Genomic DNA, 17,315 nt, shown 5'->3' with positions numbered 1-17,315 from the left:
ATATAAACAAATATATAATATATATATAATATAATATATATATATATATATAATATATATTTGTAAACAAAATATAAACAAATATATATTTTAAAATTATTTCAAATTATTGATATTGTTGTTACATGATGTTACTGATATACTTTTCTGCTTAATGAAAGATGTCTCTCTATGTACTTATTATACATGTACTTTTAAGTTAGTTTATTATAATTATTAAGTTATTATATTAATCATTAATTGTAGATGCAATTTTATAGATCCGGTCATGCATTGCTCCTTTTGATTAACAGAATTATTGATATCAGTCTCTAGCCCATGACTAGTGTCAGGTAATATATGTTCATATGGAGCTAAATTTACTCAATACAATATTCATGGATCAACTGTTTTAGAATGTCAGCAGTTAAGAAAAACCATTCAAATATTAAGAACCGTAAGAATATTAAATTCTTGAAATCATTTGTAAATGTTATGTACAAAAATACATTATGCAAGTATGATTACAGAAGAAATTTATGTTTGGAATGAACCTTGGAATGAATAAATATATTAGCTATATTAAAAATTATTTAAATTGTGGTGTATTGTATGAAGGATTATGGATTATTAAGATTGACATTAACTTGTAGGATGATTGAATTAGTTACCAGTTATTTAAATTATTTGATTTTTAACTTGTTTTTTTCTTGAAAGCTGTGGCAATGATATGAATTATAAAAATGAACCTGAAATATTTGAATTTCACCAAATTCTTACAGAAGAAGTAGGCCTATTTGCTGCGAAGCAGCCAATTCATATTCTTGACAGCAATTTGACCTCTGAAAGGTCATTGTTTGTCAAAAAACAAGGGCCTAAGACGACTGAAAAGCGGAGTTTCCTTCTTTCGTTCAGCCGGGTGAAATCAATTACTTTAGGCGACGTTTGTAGACTAACCACCACTTACCAACATCCGCATGTCGCGCTAGCCTTATCCTACTCTAGGCCTAGACTAGCTAGGATGGTATAGGCCTAGCCTTTAAGGGATGAAGGTCCCAATGAAAAACAACGTCGCTCCTTGATAGCTAACATTGTCTATTTAACATCACAATAATTCATTATTAGACCTATAGTTGTTTTTTGAATTGTACTCCACAAATCTCAGCCGATACCTCGCACAACTCGAGTAACGTCTCGTACCTATTGTCGTGACGTCATGGCTCACTGGCTCAAACTTGCGATGTCTCGCATTTGTGATCAAATAACACGCTGGCTCGCACTTTGGCAACACTCTTTGGCAGTCAACTCGCCCCTAGAAAACCCGCCCTTGGAAACTTGCCCCATAAAAAAATGTACACTTCCTAGGCCCTGCAGTCTTCAAAATAAAAATTGTAACCTTTGGTATTCAACTAAATTTTCCACCTACATAGAAATTTTTAAAAAACTTTATTAAAAAAAACCTAAACCACAATTCACTACTATACAGTGTAGACACTTTTTGACAAAAATGAAAAATTACGACTTTGTTACCCAATGAGAAGTGTTCTAAAATAGACAATGGGTTGTGTCTCATATTATTTGTTATATTTTTATTATTCATTATTTTCACTTGACTCACATAAATAATTTTGTTCGAAGAACATTTATATACAGTTGTACTTTGCAGCACTTCACTTGCAATTTTCAATTTCTAGTATTATTAATATTAGCTATGAAATAATTAAAATTCCAAGAAAATTATGTGAAAGGCTGAAATATCAAGATATTTTAAAGTAGGTATTGTAACATGAATTGCAAGGTTATGAAATTCTTGAATTATGTGATGTTATGAAGAATTAAAACATGAGGATGTAGTTTAATGCTGTATGTTTTACAACTCGATGACTCATAATATTCTTTAATGCTATAGAACGCAAGCAGAGGTTGCACACACATGTCGCGGTACTATTAACTTAGCAGGTGCTTACATCGACACGGAAGACTCGTGTAACTTTGTCATCTCTAGTGGAACTCAGACATTTCATTTGAAGGCCAGCTCGGAGGTAGAAAGGCAGAAATGGGTGACTGCATTGGAACTAGCAAAAGCCAAGGCTATTCGAATGACCGAGGAGTATTCAGGTATTGTACTATGAATATTCTACTAAACATGTTTCATTCTATAGTAATTTACCTTTTGTTGCTTGCCTGCTTCTTATGTCTTTTTAGTTTTTCTTTATATTAATATTGGACTATGCATATAAGCATAATAAATTGGTGGTAGGATAACATGCAAGGCTAAAAGACTAAAACTAATGATCAAGGCCTATTATTTGAAATATTATAAAGTTTTATTTTGGAATAAATCTTGGCTGAAAACAATTTACATTTTTTCATTGAAAGGAAGTTTTATAGTAATTGTTATTGTCGTGATGGAATAATAGACAATAACTGGATTTGCGTCAGAAGAAACATATAGGTGTAATTTTTTTGCCCTACCTGACGTGGAAATGTACCGAATACTCAGTACATTTGTAAACATATGCGAAAAAAATCGCAAGTTGTTCTCGGGTGGGACTCGAACCCACAATCTCCAGATCACTAGCCTGGCATCATACCTCTAGACCACCGAGCTTGCGCCTGATGGCCAGGGTTGAATTCGAGTCCAAGAAAGCAGCGGGTACTGCAGTGTTGATAGTAATTGTTATTGTCGTGATGGAATAATAGACAATAACTGGATTTGCGTCAGGGAAACATATATACAGTAGGTGTAATTACACCTATACAAGGAAGTTTTACGTCAATTTATTGGTTTAAACGTTTTCTTTCCTAACTGATGTAACATTTTCTAGTATTTTTAAAGATTTTTAAATGTAATAGTTTTTGTAGTTAAAAAAAGATTGTTTGTAATGTCGTCATCACTGCAAATCTGGTTCGTAAAATCAAGAGTTTGTAATTGAGAGGTTTGTAATTGGGTAATTTGGTGTACATACTCAAAACTACGCTTAGATATTATACCAAAGCCCTATGCTAGCTGAATAAATCACAAAAGTTTTATTTCTTGTCAAAAAAATACTTTACTGACCTTGAAAATTGCACTTGTAACATATTCATCTAATGTTTAATGTTTATTCCATGTACAGCAAGGCAATTTGGGAGTGAACAATAATGCATTGCATACAGTGAGCTACTGTTACAATATGGGAATCATGTTTTCCACTGCTATGTTAAAACTTCATATGAGTGGTATATTCCAATTTAATATCATAATCTTAGGCATACAGTTTTGTGCGATGTTTTAAAACAACAAATCTCTGAAGTAGTCACATAGGTTACTTTACATGATTATTATCTTGAAACATTTTAAAATAATAATGTATAAAAGTAATTTTGCATTACCACAGTATGTTTACTAGAGAATTGTAGGCCAGCGTACAGTACTGTATTACACAATATCTCCAGGGTTCAATTAAACTTATGTCGTCACGCAAACAAGCAGACACTCTGGCAGGAATCGTTCATCTAAATGTAATTCCTGTATAAAATGTATTCCTCACGCTTATCTGCTTATAGTTAGCGGACAAAAATTAGCCCTGCTTCAATTGTCGTTGGAAATTAATAGTTAGTGCCCGAGGAGGCTAAATATGTAAGGAGCAGCGTGGAATGGGTTTGATTTTCGAAGCGCTCATCGATATGATAAAATTGTCTTTGCTTTAAAGTGCCTGACTGTAAACAAGATGAGTGGATGGTCAGTTCATTGTAATGATCAGCAAATAACTGTAACTAAATGCATCATAGCCAAACAGAGGATAAATTTCTCTGGGTGTTTATGTTCCCAAAAGGCATAGAATAATTATTGCAGACTCAGAATTAATTATGACGTCATCTTGGAATGTGTCACTTTGAAAGAGTCCCCAAGGGGAAACTCCAGTGCGGGAGGAATTTGGTATGATGCAACAATAACATTCACAGGCCTAGTTATCTTTAGGAAATTGCTTATTGAAAAGCTATGTAGAAATGCATTTTTCATTTTTGGTGAGCCATATATCATAATATTGATTGTCTACGTGTATGAAAGTTCAATTGAATTGGCAACAGTGATGCTGCTTATCAACCAAGTTCATTACAGTGATGGCTATTTGTATCCCTACAAGGACAGCTACTCATTATTCTTGTTTTCTTTCCTAAATAGTTTAATAAGTAAGAAGTTGAATTGATGACAATTGTGATAATTATGCTGACGTCCTATTTCAAACTATGTCTGTTTCGTAGATAAAGTGGCAATGACGTCGCCTCCAATCTTGTTTGGTTGCCGACAACTAGAGTTGGGAAGATATGTGTTGTTTGTATACATCATGTTATTGAAGCATGGGTATTTGTTGTATGATCCTAGAGTGTAGGCCCATGATATACTGAAAAAAACATAGTAATCTTGATGTACACTATATTGGTGGGAAACATTATGATGTTAAATATCAGAGTTTTTAAAAAATAATTTCTAATTCAGCAACTTTATTGGTATCATGAAATATATTTTTAGAAACATAAAATAAATATTAATGAGTTGTAAAGTAATTTATGGTTGATAAGGTAATTTTATTATAATTTGGTATCCAGTGCACAATTATTTTTGTTTTAACTGAGAAACCTTTCGGAATTGTCTGATTGTGAAGCTAATCAATACAGTATACCATGTGCTAAACAGTATTCGCTTAATGAACATCTACAGTACACCATCATCAATTCCACATTGTTATTTGAAAAAACCCAGAGGTGTTTTGAAATCTGATGTACATCATATTGCCATACATACACAATTATGCCACATCAGACTATAGACGGCATAGCCAGCTCGTTGGCTCGGTGGATCAGCTTTGTCGATCGATGTTGAATTTATGTTGTGGTGTATCTTTCCCACATTCTAAGCGGAAGAAAATACGGTATAGGTTAGGTATGTATCGCTAATAATTAAAAGTTTAGATGAACTTTTTTGCTACTTTTATATAATTACAAAATAAATTATATTAATGTATAATATATAAACAATTAAAACTATAATAAAGTTCAAATTAAACTTGCATAATGATAAGGTGTTTAAAGTTTATGTTTACCAATGGATAAAATGTTCTAAACTAATGCAGAAACAAATGATATTCATCGAGGCTTGGTATACGACATACAAGTCTATTTAGTTAGCCTGCTGTCTATGAAATGTTCTTGTATGTTTTAGTGATAGTAGACTTAGAAATATCCTAACAGTCAAGAGATCGGTATCGGAAAAGAAGTGCGTTTTATAACCTGAAGGAAGATGCGCATTATAAATGCCTATACCAGTGCCAGTAGATAGTACATTAATGCAAATTCAGTGTGATTCTGATTCAATCACCAAATTATATACTACTATTTGTATTGAAATGAAATATTGATGTAAATTATAAATCTTTATATACAGTAGCAATATTATTTATACATTATCATAAATAAAATATATTTGTTCCAGTTTCATATTCTGTATTTTTTATTTTTAATACATTCTAATGAAACCATGTCAATTATGCAGATGAAGTCATAATTAAGTTGGCATTTTGACTTCTATACTCTAGTTATGAATACATTTGCGCTGTTCATTGTCAACAAAGGTCTTTAGATATACAAGCCTTTCTATTGATTTTGAATATTGAAACCCCTATATGTCTAAACTACCAACGCTAATCTCATCAAGTGATGCTGACAGTTGAATTAAAATAAATATATAATTATCATACCGTGTATAGGATTCTACAGTGGCACCGCGCATAACATTTTTCTGGGCGATTAAAAGATATACGTGTGGATGAGTAAGAGTTTATTGCATGCAATTTATATTGTAGATAAACGTTCAATTATAGATTTGGAATGAGTAGGTGTTCAGGTAGAAATCTCCTACTTGTATAGTTATTTAATTTAAATGGCATTTTATGATATTTTTAGACACTCAGTCGATACAGGTTAATGGTACTTGTATGTCGTAATATATTTTTTTCTTTCACATCCTGTAGCATGTACTCTCCATCAATTAGTGGATGGAATGATGCTTTACAAACTACTGTACTACCCAATTCACATACAAAATTCTAGCTAAATTGAACAAATTGTTACATTTACAAAAGCGTGTGAATGCACATCCATGTAAAACAAATGTAAAATTTGTGTAATGGTTGTTAATCTTTACAGATCTCAGTGAGGTCTGTAAAGTTTACAGAGACGCACATGCCCAAGAATTTTATTCGATTTGACATGGTTTTTAACATATTTTCTAGCCTTGTGCCATGAATATTCAAAAACAAACCCAATACTTCTAGGCCTAGCTTTTTACAGTGATAACTATACTATGTTATTAAAAGTCTAGATAGTATGAGAAGGAAATTTATACAGAAATGGTAATATCAGTGACTTAAATGACAAACAGAGGCCTTAGCAATTGCAGTAAAATCCAGTGTCGGGGCTGTCAAAGATATCCGCAGCTAGTCCCTGTGATGAGTATTATTAAGTCGACTTCTATATTTGTTTTTTTTTTATATAAAAGTCACTTTGAAAAGTTGCTTTCATATGTTGTATGTACTACCAAATATGATTAAGTTGGTGATGGCTAGCTTCTTCAATACAGGCCTTGCATTAATAGCGACGTCAATGGACCAAAGTTCAGAGTTGTCAACACTTACCGCTACTTCACAGCAAGAATCCATTTTGGTCTTCACTTTTATTTCAAAAATATTCATCAAATTATTCATTCTCTGTCCAGGCAGTACATGTTATTTTAATTCTGTATACTTTTGCCAAATAAATATTATTATAATTATTATTATTTTTTTATTTTAGTGATTAAAAAAATTTATATATAACTTTGGGTGTTAGCCCTCACACCATTAGGCATAAGACCAGTCAAAAGCCTATCATGTAGTTGGTTATTTGGTCAATCATGCATTTCTAATGATACTTTTACTAGGATTTTACATGAATAGAAAGTGTGTGTAGTGTGTGTGTGTTTGTGTAAATGCAATGAGTCTTGGTGGGACGATCCCAGGAGATATACACTACAGTATCTGTGTAATAATTGGTTACAGTTTGTTACGTTTTTTTTTTTTTTTTTTTTTTTTGCTTCTTTTTTTTTTTTTTTTTTTTTTTTTTTTTGCTGTACGTGTGAATTGGGTATAAGCAAAGATACTAGAAATACAAGATCTAGAAGTGAAAATAAAAAAATAATAGTTCTAAGGGCACATAAGTCAAAGGCACTTATCTCAACATTTTACTAAATTAAGCCAACAGAGAGAAATGTTCATGTTTTCTCCCACAAATTGCCAAATTCCCTAGCTTTTTAATATGGCAAGTAAGTGAAGAGTAGATTTAACCCCTTAACAACTTCCTGGGTGCATTCTAACATTGTCGATGGTTCGTAATTGTTATGAAGATGTTAATATTTGATAGCATTTGATTCAGTTTATGTGTGCAATATCCATGGTGAGCCTGAGGAGGAACCAACCTCTGTTATTAGTATTGATGGTATTGATTTTTCACATGTATTACACATAACATAATGCATTTCACAAAATTCTAATCTCAAAACTTGTCTGACCTTAGTCAAGTTTGACCCCAAAAAAGTGATTGTTTGACCTTGTATTTTATTTTATCCTCCTCAGGTATAGGTATACAGGTATACATACTAGGTATAGGTATGCAGGTACAGTAGGTACATATGTACCTGTCTCTTATACACATCTAGTAAGAGTGCGTCCGGCCATGCGATTCTGCGCTGTATTGTTGTTTTATTCTTTACTGATTCATGATTATGCTTTAATTGTTTTGTGTATTATTTGGATAATAGCAACGATTTCTACCGCCACTAAGGAGATTATGTATTCACCGATGTCACTGTCTGAGTGTCTATTCCAGTTTGTTTTTATATCTAGTATCTTTGTTGAGAATTGATAATAAAATACGCGACGACTTGGTAACGAAAGTTTGGCACAAGTTTTTTTAGATCCAGCTGTAGGGGGCGTCCAATTTTTCTTTTTCCCACCATGCATTTCGGTGGAACACGGTGGAACACTTTTTTTGTGTGGAGAACTCTATCTTGTATTTCTAGTATCTTTGGTATAAGTCTCTCTTTGGGACTTGGGGAGTGAAGTTGCTTTATTTAGTCATAAAATATATATTCTTGTGTTATAGGATTTGAATCCAAACACTGGAATTGGAATGCATACTGTACATCTTTATCCAAACTGTGAAAGTACAGGATTTTTTTCTTACAATTCATTAACTCTACTCTACTGTACTGAAAATGTGCTAAGCAACACATCACACGCAACCACAACAGACAAATCAGATGCTTACAATTTTATTAATTATATAAATATTGATTCAATGTAAATTATGATGTGAGGTTATTTGTTTAAGATGTTGTTCCTGTGTGCAATATGGTTCATGCATACTTAAGGAACCTTGTACTACTAAGATAGTATAATACATACTCCAAGTATCGAAATGCACGCCATCGTGTCGAGATTCAATATTTCGACATTAATTATGTCATCATCATGACATCGTGACATAATTAATGTCGAAATATTGAATCCCGACACGATGGCGTGCATTTCGTTACTTGGAGTATGTATTATGCTATCTTATCTGAGACTAATCAGTGGACCTTTTGGTTTTTGTACTACTAATTATTGTAAGGAGGAGAACCACTATTTACTTCTACTACAGTTTCAGTTAACTTTATTCTTTGAAGTAAGTTCAAGATTCCCATATCATTTTCATTGAATATTTATTACTGTTATGTCATAAGATTTTATTTATAATTGTTGATTGATTGATTGACATATTGATTGAATATTCTTAAATTTCATTATATTAACTGCCAGATGATTCTGGTGAGGAGCTCCCACAGACAGAAGCGGACAAAGCAGACATTCAAAATTCCATGCGCAGTTTTGGCAACAAACTTGAGGATTTGAACACTTGTAATGACCTGATCGTAAAGCATGGTGCTGCTCTCCAGAGGGCGCTAAGTGATCTAGAATCAGTGCAAGAGACTTCGGAGCTTCCAACCAAAATTAAAGCTATCACAGAACGTGCTACTCTTTTCAGAATCACATCCAATGCTATGATAAATGTAAGTATGCTTATTTTATTTTCATTTTTAGTAATTAAATGCTTTTCGCAATCCAGGACTTTGCTTATTAATTATTCATTCTAACAATGATACATTGGCACTTGCAGTTGCAGTATGAGAATAAATATGGGCAATAATATTCTGGGCCGCATGAAAAATTAAGTGAATTCAACTGGACGTGCCACCAAGTTTAGATATAAATGAATGGACGTAATCACTTTTCTACAACCGACCCAACTGAACCATCTGTCAGGCTATAGTTAGTTGAGAATAAATGTGTAGCTATAAAATTGAGAAAAAAATTTCTTAATGTTTAATGCTAAATTTTTCAAGGTGATGTTATTAATCGAGTTCAGATGCATAGGGTGTCTAGAGCATGACAGTACACACAAATAATTCTGCTAGGATAAATTAAGAGACGTACTCTGTTCTAATTATTCTTCCAAGTGGGAAACAAGCATTAATACAAAGCATTTAGATAAGTCAGAAGTTAGGATTTTGTTTCAAATTACCTTTCAATTTTGATCTATAAATCTCAAATTTCTAAATACTAATGATGCTTCTTAAAGTCATATAGGCTGTGAATGCATTCATTACTACTTCTACTGTATATTGACTTAAATTTTGTTTTCAATATTGATTGCTAATGACTTGCCCTAGATTTGAAAAGCAGCATTTATGAACGGAAATGGTGGACTTCATTTCATTTACGTTATTCAGCAACTTTTTATCTAAGACGCTTACATTCTAATTCCAGGGTAACTGCCAGGTTTTTGACTTTACTCCCTTCCATTCATGACTCCATCCTCTAACCCATTTATTCTTAAAATGAACTTTAGTCGTAGTTCAAGCTAAAACTTCAAAATTACGTCATTTAGTATTTTTAAAACGAACTTCGACTAGGAATACGACTAAATCAGGCGAACCTCGACTAAAATTATACCTCCTCAGTGAATACAAGTTGAAGTTGCAACTAAGACTAAATGAAGTTATAGTTCGAAGTTCGACTAAAGTTTGTTTTAAGAATATGGGCATGAGTTTCATATGCAGCATCATTTTCATCCTGCAGTGGGCGAGTTATGTAATTGCTAGAAGTGAAAATAAAAAAATAATAGTTCTAAGGGCACATAAGTCAAAGGCACTTATCTCAACATTTTACTAAATTAAGCCAACAGAGAGAAATGTTCATGTTTTCTCCCACAAATTGCCAAATTCCCTAGCTTTTTAATATGGCAAGTAAGTGAAGAGTAGATTTAACCCCTTAACAACTTCCTGGGTGCATTCTAACATTGTCGATGGTTCGTAATTGTTATGAAGATGTTAATATTTGATAGCATTTGATTCAGTTTATGTGTGCAATATCCATGGTGAGCCTGAGGAGGAACCAACCTCTGTTATTAGTATTGATGGTATTGATTTTTCACATGTATTACACATAACATAATGCATTTCACAAAATTCTAATCTCAAAACTTGTCTGACCTTAGTCAAGTTTGACCCCAAAAAAGTGATTGTTTGACCTTGTATTTTATTTTATCCTCCTCAGGTATAGGTATACAGGTATACATACTAGGTATAGGTATGCAGGTACAGTAGGTACATATGTACAGCCTGTACATATGTATAGATACACGTAGGTACAGGTATGTAGGTACATGTACAGGTGCATAGATACAGCCTGTACATATGATAGGTACACATAGGTATAGGTATGCAGGTACATGTACAGGTGCATAGGTACAGCCTGTACATAGGTACAGGTACACATAATAGGTATAGGTATGCAGGTACATGTACAGGTGCATAGGTACAGCCTGTACATAGGTACAGGTACACATAATAGGTATAGGTATGCAGGTACAATAGGTACATGTACAGATGCATAGGTACAGCCTGTACATATGATAGGTACACATAGGTATAGGTATGCAGGTACATGTACAGGTGCATAGGTACAGCCTGTACATAGGTATAGGTACACATAATAGGTATAGGTATGCAGGTAAAATAGGCACATGTACAGATGCATAGGTATAGTCTGTACATAGGTCCAGGTACAAGTACACATACAGTAGTAGGTATAGGTACTGTATATAGGTACGTAGGGGTACAGGTAAACTTCCAGCCTAGGGATTCGAACCAAAGACTCTATACATACATTCAGTTTCTAGTAACTGAACCATGAGAACAAGTTGGAATACACCCTAGGATTTGTCCTTTAGGATTAATTTTATTCAAAAGTTTCCTTTGTTTTAGATGTTTCATGTAGTTGTGAATATATAATTTCTTTCTGCAAAAAATAATAAACTTTCATAATATGCAATATAAAAACAGGAAGAAAGTCAAGGTCACTATGTCTTGAATAGTGTTTGCTTTATCAGTTTTAATATAGAAAAAGTTAAATTGAATATTGATTATTAATTAAAAAAAATTTAATTAAAATATAAAATACAGTCTTCTGCAGTGGAATGATGGTATTCAGGAGAAATAATAATAATAATAATAATAAGATTTATTAAGCGCACATCTCCACTAAAGTGCTCAAGGCAAACCAAAAATTGACTTGAAACTCACATAAAACCTTTACTTGACTAGCAAAATATTTTATAATAAGTATAAAAACAATAAACAAAACATTTACAACCATGGCATATGTGTAGTAGATGAAAATATTCATATACTTTATATAATTTATCCAATGAAAAATATTTTTGAGATTGCAATTAAGGTTATGTATACATATACAAATATGATTGTAAAATTCATATGTTAGATAGTAACATATGTTAACATCAGCAAATGGTAATTTATTGCAAAAGATCATAATGCCAACTTTCGAACTCTGTTTTTTTTTTTTTTTGTTTTTTTTTTAACCATGAATGTTATAGTTAACTGGAAATGCAAACTCCACGCGGTTCTTGTCTATTAAGAAGTATCTACTCGCCCTTCAGAACTAGCATTCTGGGTTCGATGCCAGGAAATTTACTTAATAAAAACATTAAGCCTCCGTGCATATAAATGAAGTTTGAGTTCATTTTATTGTCTTTCCACTTTGTGAATCTTCTCGTGTAAATTTTACAATATAATATTAGGTGGTGGTTTGTGTTACTGGAAATGATTCATTCCGTCAACCTGCTCTTTCTGTGATATATAGCTTATATAGTGCCCTCTATGAAGAGACGTTTAAAGTGTTGGTTGATGCTGTGTACAACATAACCCTCGTGCGCATTCAGTTCATTACCACCGGTGGTGCTGTACTATGGTGGGTTCACAGAAGACAAGTCTAAATTTTCTAGTGTTGTAACGAGGACAATATTGATATACTTTACTTTACTTTAATTAAACTGCATATAAACTTGCGCAAGAGCCCTAAATATCGACAAAACCAAAATATCTCCAAACTAATCAATTACTAAAAGAAAATAAAAGACCCATATATAACCTTACACCTTTGACCTGTATATATTGATGTGTGCCCTCTAGAGGTAAGAAAATGAGAAATCCTTGAAAGTAATCAGGCAGGCAAGCGTATTGATTGGTTGGCCATTTGTGTGCACATGAGCTGTCTCTGATGGGTTCATTATAGATCTGTTAACACAACCAAACCAGGTCTGCCAGACTCTTTAGAATTCTTTCAGAATTTCTATAGATAAATACACACTTTGTGTGTATATCTTGTTAACTTTGTTTGATCGCTTCTTGAAGTTGTTACGTTATAGTTTTGCTTTGCTGTTCAATTACATGCCACAAACATGAATTTTTGGAATACTTTTATTTTTGTCTCGTTTATCAGGCTTGTAACGATTATCTAGATTTGGCTCAAACTCAAACTAAAAAGTGGCAAAGAACTTTGATATCGGAACGTGATCAACGAATACGTTTAGAAGAAACGTTAGAACTGCTTGCGAAACAGCATAACTCATTAGAACGAGCTTGTCGAAGCGACCGAGGACCTGACAGTCTTGGTACACAAGGTAATAACTACTTTATTCATCAAAACTTTTTACAGTGTCTGTATATGTTTAATATAATGAGAAATTGAATATATTTTTATTTCAAATATTTGTATTCTTTGTATACATATTTTTTGTTTTTTTTTTAGATTGGACAACTCAATATTTTAGTATTTGTAAAATTCAAACACATTCATAAAAATTCATAATTTATCATTATAAAATTAATAATTTATGATAATAATACCCTTGTGTTTTCACTTGGAATGTAATAAATGATTTTTCAAAAGGTTGAATGAATTTTGAGAATGTATTAAACGTGAATGAGACAAGGTTAATGAAGTTCTTTGAATGCTGTGAGAATCTGATAGCAATTAAAATCTAAATAGTGAAATTGCTAAAGAACTGTTTAATGTGTTGGGGAATGCAATGCACTTTATATAGCATGCTATGGATGAAATGTTTTCTTGCAAAGGTTAGGTCAGGTTATATTAGTTCAGGTCGTATATATTTAATTGTTTTTGTCTTGTCAACCCCTGGGTGATCTGCAACGGGGCAAGTGTTTCTCTTTTGGCCTACGCCTTTCCATCCCTATCACTTCTTCCTTGGGTGGTGGCTCATATCTGGCGTCATGCGTGCAAGGATCTCCTCATGTTTTTTTCAATATCTAGGCCTAATTCTAGTATTCATTACCAACCGTTGCTAACTCCATGCATTTTGGTAGATATATTTATTATATTTTTTTTTCCATAGAGCTTGGAAAACTTGAGCAATATTACTGGATTTATTCAAAGTTCCTATATAATGAGATTGACTTGCCTGTGCTTTACATTAGAAGCATGTTATTATTTTTAGAAAAGAAGCTTCATACTGTAATATTCTAATGTTTTTAATGTATTCTACATTGGTTTTTACATTTTTTAAAAATATAGACTGCTGACTGTCTGTGTGACCAATGATAGCGTATGGGACTTTATAATTAAACATTGAATCATTCACTAGAAACACTGATGAATAGATGTGCTGTATTCTGTATACACTTACACACTGCTCCAAATGTAAACACTCTCAGGAGTGAACCCATATCTAGACAGGGTGGCGGCCAAAGTGGCTAGCAAACTGATGAATGTGAAAAATCAATACATAATGAGAAGAATTTTTTTTATTAATTAACAATCAAAAAATATATTTATCAGTTTGAAAAAAAAAAAAATGTTTTCTCATTCATCACAAGTTATTCTAAAATCATGACAAATTTAGAAAAATTATTTTAATAATCATAGCCTGTAGCTTGTAATGATCATATAGCAATTAGTTAATTGCCTTTTCCCAAATAATATTATACACTTGAAAAATATATACATTTTAGTTATTAAGAGTTTTAACATGATTACAATTAACTAAATATATCTCATACAGTCAGTTAATATAGGTTCTATTCATCTGATAAATAGTAATAACATTATAATTAGGCAAAAATATGTTTACATGCCATAGAGAAAATAATTATTCTGTACTAGACTGGAACATGCTGTTGATCTCTCAAATTCAAGATTCATTTGATAATCCATTTGAAAATTTGGTAAAAGGTGGTAAAATATTCATTGCAATGTAAGAATAAAAATGATGATAATAAAGAGGATATTGAATCTCTTTGTCAATTAGAAGAAATTTGAAATGCAGTGTAAATTGATGCATAAATGTCATACATTATTATTGCTTTTTATTATTTTTGTTGTTAAATGTTATAATTAGCATTAATATTAACCAAATACTAATAATAATTTTAGCTGATCTTTCCTTTCACTTCATATCTTGTTTGAGATCTTAATATCTTTAATAACTAGCAAACCATGAGTTCCAAATGTCATAATCGCCCTGCAAGTCATTTGCTGTCATGGTTTTGCAGTAAAAATGAACTCAATGCAACAAAATATGAAGGCAGGCATTTCTTTTAATGAGATTTCTAAAATTGATGAACCTCTTGTGTATGGTAATATTTTATCACTGTTATAGAATGACCTTAGGAAGCATGTTAAGGCTATTCCTGTATTCTGAACACTCAGGAGCAGGTCCCATGGGCCTTGTTTAAACCCATTTCATTTATTTATTTATTTTTATATTATTTATTACCCTTCCAACGGCCATATATGGTATTCAAATTTAATATAAATTAATTTATACAGAGTAACATTCATAATCATATTAAATATAATCATATAAGAAATTCATAATTATAGACCATACCATAAAATCTCTCCCCATGAACCCCACCAAGGATTTTAGTTTAGAACCCTAACTAAGGGTTTAGGTGATCCCTTGATTCAGAATGGACTCGTTTTACCCCCGTCACAAAATTACTGGAGCCACCAAGCATATGAACCTATGAAATATGTAAAATAGAGTTGATTTGTTTATTAAACATAATGGTAAACTGTTTATTACACTATCAAACAACATATTTTAGTTCTTTTTGTTACATTTATACATCAGAAAATGTATTTCAAAAATGTTGATGCAAAATTCAAACACATGAATTATATTGTGAAAAAAAAATGTTTACAAAAAGACTACCCTAGACTAGACATTATTGATTACCCATCAGATTGGATTTGACAGTAAATTTATGTTTATAGACAGCTACTAAACTCCATGTTTTATTCTGGGGATTAGAAAAACTGTCCTATACTCCTATTTGTAAAATATGATATAATAAATATAGAATATATATTTGTGAATAAAGGAGAGAATAATATTAAATATTGAAACAGTGAGTGTGGGGATCTGCAGTCATTTTAATGCCCTGCTTATTAAATTGTACTATAGTCTTAGCTGGCATGTAGCAATTATTTTTTGACGTTGCTAATTGTAAAGTGACTTTAATGATGCAGTGAATTCATTGCTGGATATGGGATAGCTTCAGTGATGACAATCATCACAATCATTGTTGACATCACTATTATTAGTAACCATCATTACTTTCTTTGTTTTCTTGGTTTATAAATCTCTCTCGTAGTTTGTAATAGTGCATGGTGACCTAATGAATGAATGGATGTTGAAACATGATTTTTAGAAATGAATTTATACCAGTTTATAAAGCTTCCAAAATCATTTTGAACATAATAAATAAAGTATTTTTGTTCTATGTTAGTCATAGCTAATTTACATATTTGTACAATTTGGAAGAACATTAATAATTGATTAATAAGAGTCACTAATTAATAAGCATTCTCCACTTTCCAAATTACTTTTTAATTCTTGCATTTGCCAGCTTTTCATAATTTTTTCTTTAGTTCAATTCTCATTCAATTGCAGGTGACTATCTATATTATTTTTAAATTATTTATTTTACCACATGATTATAAAGTAGATCTTCTGAAACTTGCAGCAATGCGTAAACTGTTGACCTTTGCCTGATTCTTCAAAATGTATGCTAAGATGTTTATGATTTACTGTACAATCTCTGCCAGTAAAAGTATATATTCTATTGATACCACCTGTCTCTTTTCATTCCTTCCACTGTACAGTACACATTTGAATAAGTACTCACACTGATATATTACTAAACTGATGAATGAATAAACAGTTAAGCACAGAATAATTCAGATATGTAGAATCAATTGATTCCAATATTTAGTTTTTTTTATTTTTATTTTAGATAAATATACTGTCTGTTTCAACTAAAATTACTGGAGGAAAAATTAAATGGTTAGCATTCAATTTTAAATTTAAATGAGAACAAATTTAATATGTATTTAACAGGAAAGGTGATACAGAGTATTGTGGAAAGCACATGTTGTACAACCTTAATATGATCACTGGGATTTCGTTATTAGTGTTAATAGGATTACACACCATATAATATTACAGTCAGTTTCCCTGCTCTGCAGTTTCAAGTCCCTAAAACAACTCACAATTTTATTCATAAACCGATTTATAAAAGTTTCCAATTTTTTAATTCTTAACTTAAATATTCTCTGATAATGCATGAAAAATGCAAGACATACTAATGACGGTAAAAACAGGAGAATTATTGTAGTGACGTAAACATGCTAAGAGGTTGGTATTGATTAAGAAGATAGCGCAATGTTCAGTTGTCACTAATTCTTTTATTGATTGATACAAAGTGGATCAGTGTGTTGCTTAAACTGGAATACCCCATAGTGACTGGTGTCTTATAATATCTAATACTGTATTTTTCCAAATAAAAAATTATATTTGAATATTAAACGCATCTGTTTTACATTTGTGCT

General features: G+C 31.8%; 1 protein-coding gene across 3 annotated transcripts in view; it reads left to right on the top strand.

Annotated features, from left to right (window-relative positions):
• LOC117121965 (oxysterol-binding protein 1-like) overlaps positions 1 to 17,315 on the top strand; it is a 43,045-nt gene that overhangs the window by 9,474 nt on the left and 16,256 nt on the right. For 2 of the 3 annotated variants that reach the window (XM_033267405.1, XM_033267404.1), the window contains exons 3-5: positions 1,889 to 2,097; positions 8,859 to 9,109; positions 12,903 to 13,083. In XM_033267405.1, the coding sequence (XP_033123296.1) occupies positions 1,889 to 2,097; positions 8,859 to 9,109; positions 12,903 to 13,083 (641 nt within the window). Of the gene's footprint in view, positions 1 to 1,888; positions 2,098 to 4,772; positions 4,907 to 8,858; positions 9,110 to 12,902; positions 13,084 to 17,315 lie in introns of those variants that run through there. The other variant, XM_033267406.1, reaches the window with a different exon arrangement.

Source organism: Anneissia japonica, unplaced genomic scaffold (genome assembly GCF_011630105.1).
Source record: "Anneissia japonica isolate Jap-2015-1 unplaced genomic scaffold, ASM1163010v1 scaffold352_len1594369_cov220, whole genome shotgun sequence".
Classification (NCBI taxonomy): Eukaryota; Metazoa; Echinodermata; class Crinoidea; order Comatulida; family Comatulidae; genus Anneissia; species Anneissia japonica.
This window is presented reverse-complemented; position numbering and strand designations above follow the sequence as displayed.